The following is a 23,152-nucleotide window of genomic DNA, read 5'->3' on the forward strand; positions in this document are numbered from 1 at the left end:
AAAGTGAATTGAAAAGAAGTTATGGAGAACTAAGGGGCTGTCTTATTATTGACAGCATACAGTACTGGTTGATTTTAACCCTGTCCTCTCTCCTCTCTTCTTTCTCCTCAGAAGAAGTCGGTCATTGCCACCAGTCTGATCGCGGTGGTGTCTCTGTTCGTGGTGGTGGTGAACTACTCAGAGAAGCCCTACTTCCTCCTGCAGCCGGTCTTCGGCCAGACGTTCAGCAGCCACTGGATGTTCTCCAGACAGCCACACAAGGCCTTCAAACCCCATCTGGGCTATGTAAGCATCCCCAAACAGGAGGTGAGGGAAATACGCACACTGACATACACACATATACACACATGCACTCACAATCTAGACAATTTGATGGCAGCTACTAGATTGTAATCAAGTGCAATACTGAAACACAACTGTGAACATTTCAAACCTGCAAACTGCGACACTTTAAATGAATGTGCAATAACACTATGTGCAATATGACAACCCTCGGGTACATAAGGTTCAGAGATAGGAAATGTTAGGATATTTATAGCATAGCATAGAGTACAGCACAGTGTTTTATTTGTATAGTATAGTGGATAGTGTACATAGCCTTTATTTATGTAAACCAGCTCTTTTCCCTTCTTGTTTTTAGTTTTTTCCCCCTAGCACCTGGGGAGCCCCCCCTCCCAAATTTCGTTGTATGGTACCTGTACTATATCAATGACAATAAAGACCATTCATTCATTCACACAAACGCACCCACACACACAAACAAAAAAACGCATGCATGCATACACACACAATAGAGCCAAATGAATGCATTACAAACATGCATTACACAGATATACCGGTACTCATGCCTTGCATGGAATCATAAAAATAAGATTCCTTCTCTTTACGGTGCATGATTCATTACCATCCATTAGCTTTAATGAATGTTTGGTACATAACCTTTTACTCATTTGACTTGATATGCTACTGAAAATGATGTTTTATTACAATGCCATACCAATATCTCCTAATGGATTTTCTTTATATTCGTTTTGTGTGATGGATTTGAACCTGTTTGATGTCTTATAGTTATTATTCTTTTGTAATTCCAAAGAAACATGCCCATGATCCCATTCTTCTCACATCAAACAGCCCTGTGCTGGATATTCCCACCACAATTTATGGAATAATGAAATATTAAAGCAATTTAATTCACAACAAAATGTAAAACCGAGCTGCATGCTTTGTTGTTTTCTGGAGGGAATAGAAATTGGAACTGAACTCATAGATATTGCATACGTATTCGCACACGAACAGCTCATATATGTTTCAGATAGAGACACACGTGCAATTGGTTTCAGTGGATGTAAATTGAACTGTGCAGATTGAGTTCTCTGTAGACGCCGGGCTTGTCTTTTTCGGTTTCCCTCTCTGATGAAAAGAGGATGTCTTATTCTTCCTTGAGCCTGTATCATGAGATTGATGTCAAGCATCATCCTCTGTCACGGGAGAGTTCCATACACCACACCACCGGCCCAGAAGCAATCACACATTACACCAGTCCCTACCATTGCACCTCCTTCTGGGCCTCAGACTAGCCCAGACAAGCCTGCTTAAATCACTTTACTCCCTCTCCCCCTGGATGCTTATGCAAATCTGGTAAAAGACAGGCAGGAGCAGCAGAAGGAACAGGCCTCTTTACTTTCTCTTTTGCGGCTCTCTACCTCTGAGTTTTCAGATTCAGAATGATTTTTATTGCCAAGTAAACAGAGTTTTTTCTATTGAGGAACAGGACCATGCTGTGAGTGGTCTGGAAGTTAATGTCAGCAGCAGAAGTGTTAGCCATGCCTCTTGAATCATGAAAGATAGAGGCGATTCTCGCAGGGTGTTGGTCACGGCAATGCCCTTGTGCTAGGTGTCATAAGTGATTATGTCTCCGGTGAAAGTTGTGCTGTGTAAGCTGTCAACACTTGTCAAGCGGACGTTAACACATTACAAAGTGACCAACGGTTTCGTCACGGATAGTTTGGCGCTCTTGGCTCATCCATTCATGGTTCTGTTTTTTCATGTTCAGGTGTTATAAGCTGTTATGAGCTCTCTAGTGTGTGCAATTCTTGTTTTCCTGATTTGATTGAATCTGTCTATCAGGGTTATGGATTGCTTCCCCTCCACATTTCATGAGAAAGTGAAAACATCCGTCATGTCAGACTTCTCTGAAACCTTTGCATATATACAAGCTACAAGTCCATCACTGTGTGATAGAAACTCAATATTTCCATTTAGACTTCAATTGTAGAAATCTGGCCAGTTGAGACGTAAACAATGGTCAAGAGGAAACTGACGTAGCATTGTTTTGATTGCTTTGAGTGAGATTTGAATGAAATGAATGAAATATACAAGTACAGACTGAAAGTTTACCTTGGAGCTATGTTATTATAAACAAAACATTGGAAAAAGAAAATGTTGTAAACATTTAACAAGGGACACTCCTTACACTAAGAAGTATATATAGTATTTTAGTTTTTTTAACATGTTAAATGTTAAAGCACTTACAATTTAATGGATGTATCACTGCACTTCTCAGAGCTCGACACCAGGGGTAACATTAAATCAGCCCCGTGTGGGGCTGGCCACATGAATGTAATAATTATCGCTTATTAATGAATCATGTTTGGAGCATCCTAATGAATCTCAAGGTCAAGTACGCCCCCCAAACGGCTTTAATTAATAACGGATCATGTCCCCTGCATTAAGCCTGGTTTCATAACCTACTTTATCTTTTAACACATAAAGATAACATAAAACCAAAGCTCTAAGTGGAGAGTACATTTTGTGGTCATTAGTTCAGGCAAAATTCATGGTAATTATTAAGCTGCATTTACAGCATTTGGAAATTTGACACATAGGAACAAGACCCTCTTTCATAACATTAACACTTAGTCTACTCTACAGTGTACCTCTAATGTTGCTCGAATTTCCTGTCTTGTACTGTGTAGTGGTGTCTATATATCGTCGGACTGATTTACAATAAGATGAAGGTGAAGCAGTCAAATAGAAAGACAGATGCCAGTTACAGGGCATAGCAGGTGAACAGTTACAGGGCAGAGCAGGTGAACAGTTACAGGGCAGAGCAGGTGAACAGTTACAGGGCATAGCAGGTGAACAGTTCTCCAGTCACACAGGGTTAACAGGGCACGTTCCCAACCAGCCGGTGTTCCCTATGGAGCTGAGTCAATCTACTGTATCTGTACTGTATAAACCAAGTGAAATGGACTGATGGAGAGACTATGGAGAGTGGCTGCTAATGGGGCCAACCACTGACAGCTCAAGGCTGCAGTGATGTGTGTCTCAACTATCACATCAATGAAAACTAGAGAATCCAGAACCCTGAGAACCCTTTCTTCAGTTACGATAGAGAGCCTTGGCATAATATACTGTAGGAGGGTTTTACACATAACATGGAGGGTATTCTTCAGGTGTCGGCTGGTTGCACTTTACAGAGTTATGCTGCTTGACCTCATCTTTTCTATATGGCACAACACCTTTCTCAACCATTCAGTAAATGTACAGTATGTCCATTCTTGACTAATGATAACTGCCATGGATTGTACCACGCAGACAGAAGACATGGAATGCACTTACTGCAATGCATAAAGGGTATTGATCACTACGGCACTTACTGCAATGGTATTGATCATCTACAGAATGCATTCTGGAGTTTTGTTTGTGCAAACCTGCCTTGATTGATGATTGAATATGATTGATGATAAGATTGTGCCACTGAGCCATTTCCATGGTTGTGGTAATGTCCTTATTTTACATATCCCCATAAAGGATAATATGAATTCAAATACACATCAGTTTTACTCTTCACAATGTAAGTCACACAAAGTGCTTGTGAATGCACGTGTGAAAGTATTGATTGAAGTTTGTTCTTGTCCATTATACTTATTTCAGCCAAATAGATGATTTTGTAACTTGGGTGAACTATTCCTTTACGTACGTTTCATCTTATCAAAACAAGCCAAGCATAATTAGCTTCAATTAAATAAATCTTCCATTTCATAGTCACGGTAAAGGCTTTAACCGTGCACTTGAAGGTGTAGGGGGGGTTTTCCCATTCTTGGCAGAGCTTAGTAAAAAGCAATTACTGATAGTTCACTACAAATCCTCTCAATGCAGCAAAGTCCGGGTGAATGACACGACTTCCTTTAGCTCCCATAATGCAAAGCTTCAGTAGGGTGATTTCTTACACACTTCTATTTGAAGACATATTTTACTCGCTGAGCCCTATTGGAAGCTCAAACTGGCCATATTTGATAAAGCGTGTTATATCTGAATGTAATACCATATACTTTTATTGTAGTACCATATACTTTTATTATCTTGTCCCATTGGAATCAAAAACATGTAACCAGATTCTTTGTATTGATTGTATGTTTATATGCTGTATTTGCTGACCCCATGACCTTGTGTATGTATTATTATTATTTTTTTTTATGTTTGTTGTCCATAAAATGTAAAAAAAACAAAAAAAAACATGTAACCACAGCTAATATCAGTAGTAATAACACGTATCACCCTCCTCTTTCCCCCTCAGCCCCTGAAGCTACACTGTGAGGTGTGCAGCATCGTGTCCAGCTCAGGCCAGATGCTGGGTCAGGCTGCAGGCCCGGAGATCGACCAGGCCTCGTGTATCTGGCGTATGAACAACGCTCCCACGCGGGGCTTCGAGCAGGACGTGGGCCGCAGGACCACCCTGAGGGTGGTCTCCCATACCAGCGTGCCCCTGCTGCTCCAGAAGCCCCAGTACTTCTTCGGTCAGGCCAACAACACGGTGTACGTGGTGTGGGGGCCCCTCAGGAACATGAGGATGGACGGCAAGGGCATCGTGTACAACATGCTGCGCCAGGCGGCCGAGAACTACCCGCAGGCACGCATCTACGTCACCACGGAAGACAGGATGAACTACTGTGACATGGTGTTCAAAAAGGAGACGGGCAAAGACAGGTGAGAGGGGTGCCCTGCCCTGTGCCTGACTGTACTCAGTGTGTGTCTGTGTAGACGGGCAAAGACAGGTGAGAGGGGTGCCCTGCCCTGTGCCCGACTGTACTCAGTGTGTGTGACAGGTGAGAGGGGTGCCCTGCCCTGTGCCTGACTGTACTCAGTGTGTGTCTGTGTAGTTGTGTCTTGTGTCTTGTAACAAACCACTATGGAAATCCATACTTCACAAACTGCAGAATGTAAACAAGACTGTGGACACTTGTCATTTCTTGAGACAGTCTCTTTCTTTTCAAAATATTTGTATTGATTTTTTTCCGGAACTACTCAGGGTAGGGCAAATATATTCACATTGTTACAAAATACACACCAATGTATACATAAAAAAATAAAAAGAAGAACAATGACAATGATGTTAACAGTAAGGCTGTAAAATAAGACAGCCCCCCCACCCTCACCTCCCCATCCCCCTGATTATCTAAAATAAGGCACAGTGATTGTACACTTAGAGATACAGCAACTTGCTTACAATACATCATTCCTTTACTTCTTAGCTATTTCCCGTTAGCAGAGTAAATGGTTATAATGAGAGCCACACTTGTCTAATCATTATTTGAAATGGACCTGTGTTTGTCAGCCGGTCTTCCATTCACCATCCCAACCTCTGCTACTGCCACATTAATTCATTAAGACCTGCTTAGCTCCTGTGACAGTCTCATTGTGGTGGTTTCTTGCAAAATAGAGCAAGAAAATGTTTATTTGTCAATCCGGTTATACAAGTGCGATCTCATGTGAGATACTTTCGCTGGGGGGGGGGGGGGTATAAACATTTAATAAATAACCTAGACATATAGAATATAATAGCAAAATATACGAGGCAAAGGAAAATATATTAAAAAGGAGATAAAGCCATCGAATTCTATACATTCAAGGTAAGAAAAAAAAATATCCACTCAAGATATACATTTGGGAGAATGTTGGAATGGAATGGAATGGACTTTATTTGTCATTGCTACAGTACAGGTACCAAACAACGAAATTTAGGAGGGGTGGCTCCCCTGGTGTTAGGAAAGGGGATTTTTTTTTTTTTTTTTAGAAAAAGCATAAAAGCATAAAATCACAAGAAGGTAAGGAGCTGGTTTACATCAATAAAGGCTATGTACACAATCCACTGTACTATACTGCACAGATAGTCAACTAGGGTTGTCATATTGCACAAAAGTATTTTTTCACGTTATTTTAAAGTGTCACAGTTTGCAGGCTTGAAAATGTACATGTTTGTGCCTCAGCACTAGCTGCCATACAATCCGTCCGGACTGTCCTGGGCCCAGAACTTAGGCCTTTTCTGTGTTCAGGGCCTTGACGGCCCTGTGGTAGAAGCAGTCCTTCAGTCTGTTTGTCTTAGCGGCCGGAGTCCTGTACCTCCTGTTCGAGGGCAGCCTGACAAAGTGTACGTGCCCAGGGTGGGTCGGGTCCCTGGAGATCTTGGAGGCCCTCCTGAGACAGCGTGTGTTGTACAGCTCCTCCAGAGAGGGGAGGGGGGCGCCGGTGATCTTCTGTGCTGTTCTCACGACTCTCTGTAGCGCGTTTCTCTCCGCTGTTGTGCAGCTGTGGAACCACAGACGTTGTTGCACAGACGTTGGATAGCACACGTGTGCCTGTGTGTGGTGTGCTTCTATGTGTGGTGTGCGGGGGGGGTGGTCATGTCAGTGTGTATGTGTGTGTGTTATTTATTAAGCAAGTCTTATGGCCTGAGGAAAAAAGCTGTTCTTCAGTCTGTTTGTGCGGAAGCATAGCTCCTGTACCTCCTGCCCGAGGGTAGCAGGGAGAACAGGCTGCTGTGTGGGCGTGCTGGGTCCTTGATGACCTTCAGGGACTTCCTGAGGCACCACTGGCTGTATAGATCCTCCAGGCTGGGCAGCTCACACTCAGTGATGTACTGGGCCATACACACCACCCTTCCCAGCGCCGTACGGACCTGGCTGGTGCAGCTGCCATACCCGGTTGTGACGCAGCTCGTCAGGTGACTCTCTGTGGTGCCTCAGTAGAAGTCTTTGAGGATTTGAGGCCTCAGGCCAAATGTCCTTTAGAGCACTGGGTTAGGTGAAACTATTCTGCATTGTTTTTCGGGGTTAGTTAAGGGATATTTCAGCTGAATAACCTCTCACACCTATGCAGCCGAACACTTCCCACACATATTTTTCCTGTTCTAGTCTCTCATTCATGTTTTATTGACCGGGTTGACCTTATTGATAGGGCAGGTCTCTTGCTACGCTCTGTACCTGTCTCTTTTCAGTGCCGTCCAGAAACAGTTATCCAGTAAATCTATGTAACAACAACCTCCAGTGGTGTGTTTGCTTTGCTGGAGGCCATTTTGAAGGATGAGACTTTTTGATGAGACCTTTCATCAGATGTGTATTGCAACTAGATATCAGCTGTGTTGGTATACCAGGGAATTCAGGCGGACAGTCTAGTAGTGTATGCTTCTTTTTATACTTATTACAGCAGGCTTCAAACAATTGACAGTATCTTGGCTCATTGTATAATAGCACATAATGATTCATCAAATGATTCACTCATCCAAAGGTTAATGTTCAGATTACGGTAGCCTTAATGTGTACGATGCTTTTGGGGATGTTAATCACAATGTTTTAAGTCTGGTCTGAGACGAAAGAAGGAGAGTAAGGACTGTACACCCTTAGAGATACAGCAACTTGCTTACAATACAGCACTCCTTCGCTTCTTAGCTATTTCCCGTTAGCAGAGTAAATGGTTATAATGAGAGCCACACTTGTCTAATCATTGTTTGAAATAGACTCTGTGTTTCTCAGTCGGTCTTCCATTCACCATCCCAACCTCTGCTACTCCCACATTAATTAATTAAGACCTGCTTAGCTCCTTAAGAGGATTAAGATGTACAGCAATGAGCGGGACATCATTCCGTTTTAATTCCATTGTCATATTCCGATTCACAAGGCTAGCGTTGACGGCATAATTATGTATTAGCCTGTTAGCCGCCTGGCATCCCCAAGATCTGTACACTTGCAATGCACATACTGTACAGATCTGGGACGACGGGAGTATAGCATCACCCAGGGAAGACAGTCTCAGTGTAGCATCACCCAGGGAAGAGAGTCTCAGTAGAGCATCACCCAGTGGATCTAATTTTGTTCCAAAGTGTTGTTGCCGTGCCTCAGTGCTGATTGGGAACAGAGGTGCGACGACGTGCCTGATCAAGCACACAGTGAGAGGCTGTGCCAGTGTGGAGGTAGGGGGCTGTCTCTTTGTGTGCCTGCTTTGACAGATAATTAGAGTCCAGGGGAAACTCTGCAATCTGCCTCACAGCTCACATCAAGGCTTCACTGACAGCGGTTATACCTAATGATATCTTCTGCCAGAGAGAGAGAGACACACACACACACACACACACACACACACACACAAACACAGACACACACACACACAAACACAGACACACAAACACACACACACAAACACACACACACAAACACACACACACACACACACACACACACACACACACAAACACAGACACACACACACACAAACACAGACACACAAACACACACACACAAACACACACACACAAACACACACACAGACACACACACAAACACAAACACACGTACACACACACAAACACACACACACACACACACACAAACACACACACAAACACACACACACACACACACACACGTACTCTTTCAGCTGTCTATGTCCCTCTCACTATGTTGTTTCTCCCCACTTTTCTGTGTTGACTGTGTTCAGTTCGACACACACTGCATGGTGCTGCTGGAGATAATGATCAGGCTCACCGTAGACAGGGCAGCATGATCGAACGCAGCTCTAATTATCTCCATTGCTGTGAGGATGTGATGAGATCAGCTGCCTGCTGATCAAGCGGACTGGAGGGCTGGGCTGGGCTGGCTCTGGGCTGGCTCTTACCCAGTAAAGAGAGAGAGAGAGAGAGAGAGAGAGAGAGAGAGAGAGAGAGAGAGAGAGAGAGAGAGAGAGAGAGAGAGAGAGAGAGAGAGAGAGAGAGAGAGAGAGAGAGAGAGAGAGAGAGAGAGAGAGAGAGAGAGAGAGAGAGAGAGAGAGAGAGAGAGAGAGAGAGAGAGAGAGAGAGAGAGAGAGAGAGAGAGAGAGAGAGAGAGAGAGAGAGAGAGAGAGAGAGAGAGAGAGAGAGAGAGAGAGAGAGAGAGAGATACTGTTCTGTAAGTGTTTGTCAGAAGCATAGACATTTCTGCTTATCTGAAGTATCTTGATTGGAACTAAATGCACAATACAGCACTTAATTTCAGGCTCATTTTGTTCTTTACTACTGTTTAAATGGACATGACAGACACTTTAATGCATGTGTCATGCATCTACATAATTGCATACCATGGCTGAAACCAGGATATGCTTAAGTGTTATCAGGCCTATCAGGTTGTATTTAGCGGTCGGACCATATCAGCAAGGCCCAGTTAGTGGCGGTAGATAACAGTGTTACAACACATGTATCATGAATATCACACTGTCTCGTTACAACACCGCCACCTGAGCCTCCGTGACCTGGGTGTGTGCTCTCCAACCAGCTGCTAGGACATCTCTCAATGTCTGTGTGTGTGTGGGTGTGTGTGTGTGTGTGTATTATGTATGTGTGTGGGTGTGTGTGTGTGTATTATGTATGTGTGTGTGTGTGTGTGTGTGTGTGTGTGTGTGTGTGTGTGTGTGTGTGTGTGCGTGCGTGCGTGCGTGCGTGTGTGTTTGTTTTCCAAAATAACGCAGCCATATGCCTCAGTTTAGACAATAATGTGTTAAATGACACATAAAAACGTCTGACACTGTTCTTAGTGAAATGCATTTTTCAACAGTAATCCATCATAATGAATAACTCACTCTATCCGTGGATGCATTTAATGTCCAAAATCTTTGGCCTCTTTTGAGGGGATGTTTTCTATCTATATTTAGTCATGAATATCAGGATGAACTCACAGCAGTTACATAATCCCAGGCCATAACCCCTAAACCTACGGTTTATGAGTAAGTGTGCACCCACCGCTGGCAAAGCTCTCTGACCCCATCTGATTTAAGATTAAAATACATCTGTGTCACTAAGGCTGCATTCGTAAATTCGCTCTGGAATCTGACGGAATCTGATGGAATGAATGCCTCTTGTCTTGTTACTTGGTCCCTTTATGACGTTGAACCCAGCCTTAAGTGTTCCATGGTCTGAACTCCGGCGTGGATGTTTACAACAAAAAGCATCTGTACCCTTCAATGTTTTAGATTACTTTCCAGTACAGTACATGAACAATCTATGGTTTTCAGGGCACATAACAAAGGTGTTTATTATATCTATTATCTATAATTGCTTTGCATTGTGGGTGTCAAGGGGAGTAAAAGAAAACACATATGATCCTCCTCCCTATAGGGTTGTTACGCTAGGCTTGTTGAGGAGGAGTAGATTGAAACAAAAGCATGCTCTCATAGGAGCAGAATGCCACCAGGGGAGGCTGGTTGAGGTTGAAATTGGAGGACAGGCTCTTTGTAATGCATGGAATGAAATGAGGTTGATGAATGATGGTGTTTGATACCATTCCTCACTCCGTTCCATGCACTACATTGAGCCTATCCTCCGATTTCTACCTCCACCATCCTCCATTGAATGCCACATAACAACGTCATACTTGTCATGCGACGACATGAGAGAGAACAGTGGATTTCATTGTGGTTGTCGTTGCATGACAGAATTCGAAAAAAAAGATGTACTGTGTCTCAGATTCAACAGACGCACCACATTATGAGCATATCATTCAGTGACATGACTGTGTTATAAGTCTGCTATTGCTGTGACTTTACATTTCAAGTTAATCCAAAACAAAGTCAGTTTAAAAAAATGTGCATGTACCCATAATGGTCTTCTAGACTAGAGACACTCAACCAAAAGTAAAAAATTGCTTAAAAAAACCTCCTCACAGTCCTCACAGTCTTTCAAGATGGAATACTTCTGCAGCCACCCATCGGCAGTGTTCTCAGAATGACCCCATCTGCGAGAGAAATGAGGCGATTATTGAGGGGCTAAGAAGCAATTCTCAGCAGAAGACGTGTTTGTGAGGCCATTTGCATTATGCTAGCAACACTGTAATGACACAATGATGGTGTTAGGAAAACTAATAGACAGCCACATTGGTATATGCATTATGTGTGATGTGCTAGAGGACATTTTACTCTCTGCAGCTGCATATATCCTACCTCTATACCATTTCATTTTCAAGCCATTTCTTTTAACCAGGATAGTCCACACAGCAATACATTTCACTGTTTCCTATAGGGAGTACTGGGACCCATAAAATCAATAAGAAACACAGAGTTACATAATAATGAATATTGCTTTTAGTATTGCTGTTAATATTGCCATCCTTGCTGCGAAAGCTAATTGTCATAGTCAATTATCTGGGGGTCGCGGGGAAGGTGTCCATCTGAGCGGTGATACGGTTGACGGGTTAGCCTTGAGTGAGAGAGGTATTAAATGCGTTTTATGCTCTGTTTCACTGTGCGAATCAGCGCTGCTGGCCGGCACGTTCAAACCACACACCTGCATCGCTAGTCATGTAATGACCCGAATGTGATTTCACATAATTAGATCAACTGCCTGTTTGGCTTCAGAAAAACAGCCTACACAAATGCAATAGTATTAGCCTTGCTATATAGCCTACACGATAATGTTTACAGAGGCTCATAAAGAGGAATCACATCAAAACTAGGCTGCAGGGTAGAATACAAGTTTGAGAATGTTTCACACGTATATATGTTGTTAAATCTTTACTTCCTGCTCTTTCCCATCTCTCTCACTAACTTTTAATGTTTGACATTTAAAGTGCAGCAAGTACAGAATGTTAAGCCTCTCAGCAGGTCAGGCTAACTTGACCCCTCTCTGTCTCGAGAGATCCTCCCCCTCACACACAAACTTGAATCTCTAGCCCTGTAATGCATAGACCTCTGTAGAACTTTATTTGGATAGTCCCAAATAGATGGTTTGTAGATTCTATCTACTGATGATGTTCAATAGATGTTCAACAACATGTCAACAAAACTAACCCTAACCTTAACCCTTAACCTAACCATTACTCTAACCCTAAAACTAACCATTCCTCTAATCATAAACCTTACCCTTACTCTAACCCTAAACCTTACCCGTACTCTAACCCTAGGCATAACTCTAGCAAGCTATTGCAAATCAACAGTTGCAGTTGATAGTCTGTTGTAGATCATCTATATGGGACTATCCAAATAAAATGTGACCTAGACCTCTACATTGGTTAAAAATTAGATAATAATATATTCTTATCTATATTAAATGACACTGCATTTATAGACATCTACATTTGAACATTTAGAGACCTTGGTTTGCTTATTTCCAGTGAATGGTGAATGACTTATATAGCGCCTTATTCCAAAGCGCTTTACAATGGCCTCTCATTCACCCATTCACACACCCATTCACACACCAATGACGGCAAGCTACCATGCAAGGCGTCGACCCGCTCATTGGGAGCAATTTTGGGTTTAGTGTCTTGCCCAAGGACAGCCCGTACATGTGGCTAGCCGGGGTTCGAACTGCCGATCTTGCAATCGTCCTTGCAATCGTTAGACGACAGCTGTAGCTCCTAAGCCACAGCCACCCCAGTGTTCTCAGAGGATGTCTTTGCATTGACATGTCAAACTAGTGGACGTTAGGCTATTCTCAATAGTGTGACAGCATAGAATATAATTATATAATAACAACAACTGTGCCCGACAATGATCTCCCGTATTTGACATCAACAGTGCGTTCATTGACAGATCTAATTTCAGTGTTCAATGAAATGAAATGAATGGTTGTCAATTTCCCTTGGCACAATACAGTGTTGTGTGTAATACATTTTGTCAGTGATGTGTGTGTTCCGTTACGCATTCCACTCTAAATTGGATCTGAACAAGTCATTTTATATTACAGGCATAGAATGCTCCAGAATGTGAAATAGGGGGAGCAATCACTTTTTGGCAGCTGAATTAAAATCTGCTTGTAAAAATTGTTAAGCCGACATCTCGCAAAACTGTGAATAGAACTTCACTGGTGAGCTATCTCACAGTCTCTCTGATTCTACAACAACGACAAAACATAATTCAATCGTTTGCTCAACAGACACTGGCTTTTGAATGCTTTTGAATGCTTTTGAATGCTTTTGAAGCAAAAGGCCTTGCATTGTGCTATTTATTTCACACGCATTGAAATACAAAATCATAGTCATCTCAATAAGACAATTTTTTTTTCTATTTCTGGTTTGTGTGAAAATTCATGTTTTGCTATCTGTTACAATTTTCTGTGAAATAGATGTCTTTCTAAAGTGGTTGATGGTTCCCTCGGAAAGAAATACTGTAGTGTTTGGTATTGGACACTGCTTGTTCAGACTGAATGAAGTTTGACTTGAAAGTAAACAACAGTTGTTAGAGTTCATAATGACGGGGTTCGTTATAAAAGAGTGGAGGGCTACATTAGGAAGGTTGCAGTTGTGAATCCCAGGGTTGACAGCGAAAACTGGTGGGGTGTGATCCTGAAATTCATGCATATGTATGCATGTATGTGTGAATATGTAATGTGTTTTCTTGGGTTGGGTCTTGAGACCTCAACATGATAACATGCATTGTAAAAAAATCTATAATGTAAACCAACCTGAAGGGAACTGTCAAGTTGACGAATGGGTTAATAATATGCTTAACATATTTATGAAAAATTATACATATTTTGCATCAATACTCATTAACATATAATTGATCTTTTTGCACGCTATTAGGATGATTACTGTTGCAGCCATGTTGAAAGCACAAACATATCTAGCTACAGCTAGGTGCACTACAATGTCATGACCCTGGGTCTTTCATATGAGAAGAACCAGAAGAAGACGTTTCTCACCTCTTTATTTCGGTCATAATACATTTTGCTTTTAGCCGGGGATAAATCTCTGCATTAAGAGGAGTCCAAGTGGGGCTTAAGGACAGCCTAGAGAGCTTAATGCTAATATATGATTATTGTAGTTCTCTGGTGAATGGCTCTCTTGTGTTCAGCTCTCAGAGGTGCACATCCATAGACAAGGATTTTCTTTTAACTATTCAAGACTACAACCAGGATTGACTGATTATTGAGCTTTAAGTCAACAATGATATGTGCCTGGACGTGTGATTGTGGATGTAATGCCTTTGTCGTCGTCCTCATCCTTAGAGGCATCTCTTCTAGCGGACTTTGGTAGGATACTTATTTCCAGTGTTCTCAGAGATTGTCTTTGCATTGAAAAGTTGAGTAGACCATGTGGTTTTCAGTGTGTTCATTCTGTCCCTTTGTATGTTGGATTTCAAGTATACCGTTTATAAAGAGCACTGAATTGACGGCATACCAGATAATACATGGTTTTGAGTTGACACACTGAAAGGATATAAACTATAGTAAAGTTGGTAGCACTTTATTTCACACCAGCGTTTTGGTAATTACCATTTTGCTATGTCGTTTCTCAGCAAATATTTCATTTGTGCACCATTAAATAGAGTGCAATTGAAACATTGTGTGAAGTGAACTGCTCTGAAGGATGCAGATGATCCTCTCAAACCACAGTGACAGTAGAAGGCATCAGCAGGATGAAGTGGTCATGCAACATCCTGTATGCTATGCCTGAGGTCATGTTGGGGTTTTGAGATGCTGTAAGCCTACCTATTGTTTATGCATCTATGGTATAATGGCTGGTTTGTAAAAAGCTAAAAACAGATGGTAATGTGTTATTTTTGTAACTATGCACAATGGTTGTTGACAGGTGATTCAGCAGACCTGTTTCCAATAAGCCCCAGCACATACTCATATCTCATTGTATATGTGCTATTTGGACCACACATAACACACATCTACATATAAATAGAGTTAGACGAAGCAAATATACCAGGCATGTGATAATTTTCACATCACTTCGGAAAGGATTTTTAGATTAAACATTGTCATTTTTTTTTTTTTAAACGCAAAGCAAAACAATGTTATCTTTCAGATTTTTAATCAAAAAAGTACAATTTCTCAGAGGAGTGTCGTGGAAGTGATTTTGACAGGGGTTTTATCTTTCAGCATTAACTGTGTGAAATAACTGTCAAATAATTATTTTGAGTTCCCCTACAGTTTCCACAGTTATTTCGAGGCACAAAGATGAACCCAATTAAAATAATAAATGGGAGTGATATTGCATAGCGAAAAAAGTCACACATCATTTTGCTCCTTTGCCGAATAGTTCGCCTCCCCTGTGGCCAAAAACAAAGAATATCATTTGTTTCAAGTCTTTCAGAACAAAAATGGAATACTAATTTCTTGTGAAGCACATTGTTACGGCCAGAGCTAAGGAACCGGAGCGCAGGGCACAGAGTCAGGACACGTATATACAATGATCTGATTTCAATGAGGAAATTGCAGGGAACGGAGTAGCAGGATGGATTGGCAAGTGGGGTAGGGTAAGCAGGGCAGGCAGGTAGGGCTGTCAGGGCAGGTGGGCTGGCAGGCGGATAGGCAGGCAGGCGGAAACCAGGAAGTAGTCCGGTAGCATAGAGAGAATGCTGTGAGACAAAAGACTTAGACACAGAGAGTACACGAGAAACTAAGTGCGACTAAGCGGCTGAGAACAAGACTAACTTGAAACGACAAACGACGATTTGGCGATGAGTGGATGGGAAGACGGAGTTGAAATACTGAGTGATGATGAGGTGATGAACCGCAGGTGTGACGGCCGGGCAGGTGGAGATGATGACGAGTTATTGCTGGAGCCTGAGCTACACCCACACAGACAGACAGAGACAGACAGGAGAGAGGGAGACACTGGCCCAGACTAGGTGGAAGTGGAGAGTGTGACACACACATTAATACCAGTATAGCCAGATTTATTCATGCTGTCTTCTATTGTGGGGCGTAGGACCAGAGGCACACCTTACACTTAATTCTCAAAGCAGCATGTGTTTTGAATACCAGCAAAATCCCATAATTCATATACTTGCGCTACAGAGCACCTTGTCCCATATACAGTAATGTGCCGCATATGGTTACATTTCTTAGATCCCAAACTGGCTTGTAATGTAAGAGATCTCCTCTCAACTTTCGAAGCTGTTCCCTTCGATGTCTAGCATTCCCACCACCGTGCTACGAAATTAATGAGTGAAAAACTGCTGGGGTGGTGTGGTGGGCATAAAAGCATCAGATTTACTTTCTCCACAGAGAGAATTATTAAAGGCCTCTGTGCCAGCCATATACGTAGAGATCAGTGAAGGAGTCCCGGGCGCCTTGCTGAGGGTTTGATGCATATCACCATGGAGGAATCGGCTGCCATAAGGATACACAACGATACGGGAGGGTGGCACAAAAAAAACAAAAAAATATGTTTTTGGCTCTTCTCATTTAGCACCATCTGGTCAGGCATTTGGAATGTTTCCTTTATTTGTAATCAGGAGGACGGAATAAATGCTTGGACCTCAGTCAACATTGTGAGTGTGGAGGGAGTTCTGTGGGCTTGGGGCTGGGCTGTTGACAAAATGCCGAATCCATATGGGGAATGTCTATATCTATGGAGATATAGTGCAGGGGGAGATGGGGCTCCTGGCTGCTACAGACAGACAGAGAGGCTCTATCGAGCCAGAGCTTTGGGATCATGCAGAGGAGTAAATCGAAAGTGAGCATCATTATCGATCATCACCATCGTTAGCCAAGTGTTATTCCTCTTTTTGACTTGTTTTCTAGTTCAAATGGGGGTGACACTGAACCAAGATGGGAATTGATATTGGCCATATACCGGTATCCAGTGTATATGTTATGCCCCTGCCCAATTTGCTCTTTTGAGGTGTGAGACCATGGATGTGCTACTCCTGTTGATTTGACTAATGGGACGCACCTGTGGCTGATGACCTCCAAGCCCTTCAAAAAAACCTGCAGCATGGGGAAATTATTTGGTCGCCCTCTTCACAATGCCTACCTGCTTGTTTTGTGTTGGTTGGACCTGTGTTGCCTTTGTTGCGGTGGGTTTTGGTTACATATATTTTGTTTATTTGGTTCTTTGCCGGGCAGGGCGGTGGTCTGCTTTTGTTTCGTGATCCGCCCTGCCCTGCCCTAGATTATTAAGGTAGCGGGAGAGATGCCTGTTTTGTTTATTATTATCAGTGGAGGTTTTGTTGATTCAGTGTTTCTTTGTGTAGGTATGAGGGCTGTCCATTAAAACATTAGCCTTTTTACACCATTTCAATGACTGACCATGTTCTTATGTCCTGGCTGGCTTCATGTATGTACTGTATATGGCTTTGACTTTGGTTTGGTTTCCTTGGGACACTTTCATCCTTAACAGGGGCCGAGTGCCTGAGCACTGTAGTGAGAGCTGCACGGACATACAAACTCTCTCTCTCCTCTCCCCGCAGTCACAACCTGAAAATGGTAGACAATGTTGTGGCACTGTAAGAAGGAACGGGTATACTGTTGGGTACTTAACGGAACAAAAATGTCAGGGAAGAGCAATGTCAGAGCAGCTTGGCTGTTCACATGGACGGAGCAGGGCAGCTGCATGGGGAGAGAGAGCCTCAGTCCACCCTCTCAGTCCATAGCCTCTCCGGAGCTCAGATCGATGCATTTCTTTTAAAGAACTGCGTCTGCCAGAGGCCATCATTAAAACAGCATTGTGTTTCTCTCCAGGCTGCCTATGTGGTGCTCTTCCAACCTAACAAAGCCCTCTGAAGCTCTGCCTGAGTGGCAATCTCTCCTGGGTTAGGGGAGAGAGTGGGCGTGGAAGTGATGGCCATCCTTTAGGTGAGGAAGACAGTTGGTCTGGTCTGATGAAAGGGTTGCTCTTCACTGCTCTGAAATGGGTTTTCCAATAGGAGATGGATGACTGAGTCTGCAGTCTAGTCCTCAACGGTCAAGGTCTCAGATAGTGCGGCATGCCCCCTTAATATTTACAGACTCCCCCCCCCCCCACACACACACACACATAGACTATGCAGCATATGAATATCATTCAACATCAATCTATCAAACGTATAGCCCTGCTGTTGTTAAGAGATTGGACCGTGGATGGACTGACCATCCATGACATAAATATTATAGGTTTAACCATGATGCTGTACAGTATGTAAAAGACTCATGTGACTCATGTTCATTGTGTGTAGATAATCCTCTAAGATAGTCAATGTTCCAAACCGAACTGTTTAACTAAGCTTATGGGGCCATTTATAAGTTATATTCTATGAATCAGTGGCTATATATAACAAATTTAACCAGATTGCCCCCTTTAACATTCAGACATTTCAATTATAATGATTAAAGTATAAATGGTTAATAACCAGCTGAGTTCTAGCATCTCCCATAATAGAGTCTCAAAGTTTTGCTGAATTATTTTGGACAGATGTCATATCATGTTAGTTAGAACCATGCTGTGAGCTGGGAGAACAATGCAAGCATCCCCACAGTCTCCCACCCCCACCCCCTGGGTTCAGCAGGTAAAGCACAACATCGACCCAGAGACCTAGTGGATTATTTACTTAGACCCAGTTTGGAGTGTCTGACTTCATTTCTCAACCGACCTTCATTTCTCTGCTCCGTTAGCGTAGCTGCCTGCTAGCGTGGGTGCCTGCTAGCGTGTCAGTCTCAATCAATCTCGCCCCGCTTGTCTCAGGTCTTTACAGAGAAAGAGAGAGAGGGAGAGAGAGAGAGAAAAAAGGAAATGGAGAGGGAGAGAGAGAGAGAGAGAGGGCGACACTCAGGCTTCAGAGTGCTTTATTTAAACGTTTTTTCTACTTAGTATTTTTGAGGCCAGTGTAACAGTAACAACCAACGACTGCTTGAGGGGACTAATCATCAAAGCCAGGGTCAAAGCCAGGGAGAGTTCAGTCAGACCTCGTATTACCTTTGGTACGGTGGTACCTAATCTCTGAAGTGAAGTCTCACTGTATTTCTCTGTTACAAACTCATTTATTTTCCCTTTGTCCTCCATCTCTCTCAATGTTAGCAATCACTTAACACCGTTCACTCCAAAAGACCCGCAGATAAATTCCAGACTTTTATCTCAAGCTCACATTGTTGTTGGGCTCATGCATTACTTAAGCGGTAACATCACCTATCTCTCATCCATCCGCCATACACATCTGCTATCTGTTATCCTCTCGTCGGCCTTGTTTCACAGTGCCATGACAAGCAATTTATACGGTCAGCAGATCCTACTCATCCCATTATTGGCTGTACTGTAAGAAAGCTTGACGTTAACTGACTTCTGGTAGGGGGTTTTCAGAATCTGGCAGAGTCAACCTCGTGTGTGATGTGGGGTCGTGTGTGTGATGTGTGTGTGTGTGTGTGTGTGTGATGTGTGTGTGTGTGTGTGTGTGTGTGTGTGATGTGGGGTGCCTGCTGAGGTCGATGCAGGGTTGTAAGAGTGGCAGATTACTAATGAATAATGCAGGGTAATAGTTGGTGTGCTGACAGCTCTGACGGCTGGGAGCTGTAAAGCTGTGTATCAGTGATAATGTGCCATTTCCCTTCTGCACTGCTACAACCCGTCACAAATCGGCTTTTTTTGTGTGTGATTTCACCCCCTGCCCCTTCCCCCAGTGACAGTGTGTGTGTGTGTGTGTGTGTGTGTGTGTGTGTGTGTGTGTGTGTGTGTGTGTGTGTGTGTGTGTGTGTGTGTGTGTGTGAGGTCTGCAGATGTTTTGGATTTCGATGTGTCCTCCATACTCAGAGGAGCCAGTGTCATCAAGTATTTATAATGTATCTGTTGGTGTTTGTGTACAGGATACAGTCGGGATCCTACCTCAGCACCGGCTGGTTCACACTGATCCTGGCCATGGACATGTGCAAAGAGATCCATGTCTACGGGATGATCAACGACACCTACTGCAAGTAAGACTCAACCTGACTTCCATAGATACACCCTTCACTCCACCATTTCACTCACATCCAACTTCCACTAACTTTCCACTAGCCATAATCATCCCCTCCACTGCAGAAAAGGACTGCATTATCAATCACCCAGGATGAATTGTGACAGCAGCTGGTGAAAGCGGGAACAAACCGGCAACCGACCAAATGTTCAGACTTTTATTCTGAAAAATGTGAATAATGTCAACGTTGTTGAAACTCAATGACACACTCGCTAGTCAACTAACACAAGCCTGTTTTGTGAGCCTGCTAACAATGTAAAGTAGTGTTACAGTATACTAGGTAGTAGTGGGGATTACTCACCGAATCCATTGCATTGCAGTATTTTGGCTTGACTAGGGAGTGTGTCATTGATTTTATGACATTTATCAAACTTTTTCTGAATAAAAGTCTGAACATTTTGATTGGTTGTCGACTTGTTCCCGCTTTCACCGGCTACTGTCACCATTTATAGGTTGAATTCCTATCTAGAAATCCATATTCAGCTGCAGTGAATACCATTATGGCCCCCGACTTAGGATACTGCAGGTTGCTGGCTGAGCTTTCCCACTCTGGTCGAACTGCAGCACCGTATCCCCCAAAACTTTGTATTTATCTTGGGTCCAGAGTCCTCTGACTGACTGGGGTGTGATTACTGTCTGGCCATGAGGCTGTTGGAGGGATGACAAACACGACCATGTTGCTCTTGGCACCTCTGTTGCATTTTCAGGATGTCTCAGCTGTAATTGAAACTGGCCACCACTCCCCTCTCTCTCTCTCTCTCTCGCTCTCGCTCTCGCTCTCGCTCTCGCTCTCGCTCTCGCTCTCTCTCTCTCTCTCTCTCTCTCTCTCTCTCTCTCTCCCTCCTCCCCCTCTCTCTCTCTCTGGAGACCCAGGACAGTTTCACCTAATACACACTAAAATTAATCTCTCTTTTGGTCCAGTTTATCGTTTCCTCCGCAACAACGCGGGAGTTAAAAATGACCGCTAGCTCCAGACACATCGTATATAGACGATGTAAGAAGCGACACAGGAGATTCGAGAGATTCGAGAGATTAGAGGGGATGGCGCAGGGTCCGTGTTCACACAAGCCTGTCTGACGACCGCCGACTTCCTGCGAGAGACAACAGGAAATTGTGTTTCATTGTGCTTCACAATCGCCAATTTAGAGCTGTGTAAGGACGGGTGGCAGGGGCCGTTTGGTTTCAATGCCTGGCACTGCAGCAGGAAAAGTCTCTTTTGTGGTATAATGCCCTGAGTCTTAGTTGCAATTGACCCTACAGGTTGTCTGGTAATTGAGATTCAACAGGTGCCAAATAGAAACAGAATGCATTTGATAACGTCATGGTGTCTGAAGGAAAGTAGAGAGGGAGAATAGGCACTTTAAGCTTTTTGAAACGACTGCGTGTGATGTGATTGTTTTGGCAATATGATGGCTCGTCTTTCTTTCAAACTCATAAAAATGGCTTGTCTTTCAAACTCTTTCTGTTCGTTCTATATAAAGACATAAAGACTTCTTGAAAAAAAATATGTTTTGTCACTCCTCATCATTAGATGTTGTTTTACCATCCCAGTCCATACTCCCACTCTCTCCTCCCTTTCCCTCTGCCTCTCTAACTCACTCTTACACATTCTCTTTTGTCTTCTCTTTCTCTCCTCTTGTCTACCCAGGACTGAGGGCTACAGGAAGGTGCCCTACCACTACTATGAGGCAGGAAGCCGGGACGAGTGCGCAGAGTACCTCCTGCATGAGAGCGCCCCCTATGGAGGCCACCGCTTCATCACAGAGAAGGTGGTGTTCGCCAAGTGGGCCAAAACGCATGCCATCAAGTTCTACAACCCTCCGTGGCAGCTGTCGTGACCCTGGGCGGACTGAGGTGACTATCGCCCGGGCCACATCCCCCAGGGACAGGGCAATGTCAGACACTGAGCAGACACATGGCATGTGTCTCCCTTAGAGTTGAAATATATCTAGAACAAACTGTCTAAATGCACAACTTGCTCTTGCAATCTCGGCCCCAATCCAGATTCCGTCCATTCCCGCTTGTAGGTTGAAGGATTATAGCTACTAGCTAGTCTCAGCCCCTCCCTAGTTGACTTGTGGCTGTGGAATTGGAACTTCCATGCCCTTGTTGAACCATGGCTTTTCACTAAGACAATCTTGTCCTGCAAGAAAAAAATCCATCCATCCCCATTGGACAAACCTGAAGAAAAGAATCTCTACTTCGTTGAATGTTGTTGTTGTTGTTGTTGTTGTTGTTTTCCTCTCGTGAACCCTTGACCTGGAGAAGAGGTGGTGTGGCTGAAGAGATAAGGCTCCCGAGTGGGAGGGGCTTGGCCGACACGTCCAACCACCTGCTGCTGATAGATAGCGTGGAATAACATAGCATTGATGGAAGACAGAACAGGGAAAAAACGTTTTAAAAAAGACCAACTTGTCCTTCAAGTTACAGAACCCTCATTACTTCGGATGTATTGAAGCACTGTATTTCACAAAGGAACTGCTGAGCCCTTTCTTAGCTCAGCTGCTGCGTGGAGAGAGGCCAGTTATTGATGTCTGACATGCTCTAGTGCTTTATCTTTGTCTAGGTGTGTCCCCTGTCAACTTGTAATTATGGCATATTAAGTAACATTCAGTAATTCATCTCTCACAGTCAGTCCTCCTCTATTAATATTCTATTCATTATCTAAACGAACAACAAACGTTTAACAAGAAAGGTCTTAAATGCACTAGAAGAAGAACAAAAACCGAGGTCATGCAAGCAGAGGCATACATACAGTGTCTATAGTGTTGGTAGGACGTCTGGGTTAGCCAGACACTTCACCTCTCTCACCACTCACAGCTCTGAAAGCTCAAGCCCCGTCCTCTTAAAGCGCTTTTCACCGTCACCGTTTGCATGTGTTTGAAGTCTGTTGATGTCTGTTTTTTTTTTTTGTTTTTTTTATTTCAATACTGTGAAATGTAATTTTAAAAGACACATTAATGCATCGGCTGGATAATTACTGCTGCGCCTTCTAGTAATTTATTTTCAGTGGCACAGAGAGCTAGCTCTAATACTATTATCGTGTGCCATCGCAAGATAATGTGAACAACACAACAGACAGAGCAACCGTGGAATTGAAATTCTGTCCTTCGACGGACCGACTAAACACTTTTGTGACCCTATAGTGAGAGATTTATGTGTGCAGTGAAACCACTTAATTGCTAGCTATGAT

At 43.3% G+C, this 23,152-nt stretch overlaps 1 protein-coding gene across 1 annotated transcript in view; it reads left to right on the forward strand.

Annotated features, from left to right (window-relative positions):
* The window catches only part of st6galnac3 (ST6 (alpha-N-acetyl-neuraminyl-2,3-beta-galactosyl-1,3)-N-acetylgalactosaminide alpha-2,6-sialyltransferase 3), a 35,552-nt gene extending 13,688 nt beyond the window's left edge, over window positions 1–21,864 (forward strand). The window contains exons 2-5 of the mRNA XM_080546799.1: window positions 112–306; window positions 4,580–4,989; window positions 19,811–19,918; window positions 21,608–21,864. Coding sequence (XP_080402925.1) covers window positions 112–306; window positions 4,580–4,989; window positions 19,811–19,918; window positions 21,608–21,797 — 903 coding nt within the window. The 3' untranslated portion in view covers window positions 21,798–21,864. The remainder of the gene's footprint in view (window positions 1–111; window positions 307–4,579; window positions 4,990–19,810; window positions 19,919–21,607) is intronic.
* The last annotated feature ends 1,288 nt before the right edge of the window (window positions 21,865–23,152 follow it).

This window comes from Nansenia antarctica (assembly GCF_963989245.1).
Source record: "Nansenia antarctica genome assembly, chromosome: 16".
Lineage (NCBI taxonomy): Eukaryota > Metazoa > Chordata > Actinopteri > Argentiniformes > Microstomatidae > Nansenia > Nansenia antarctica.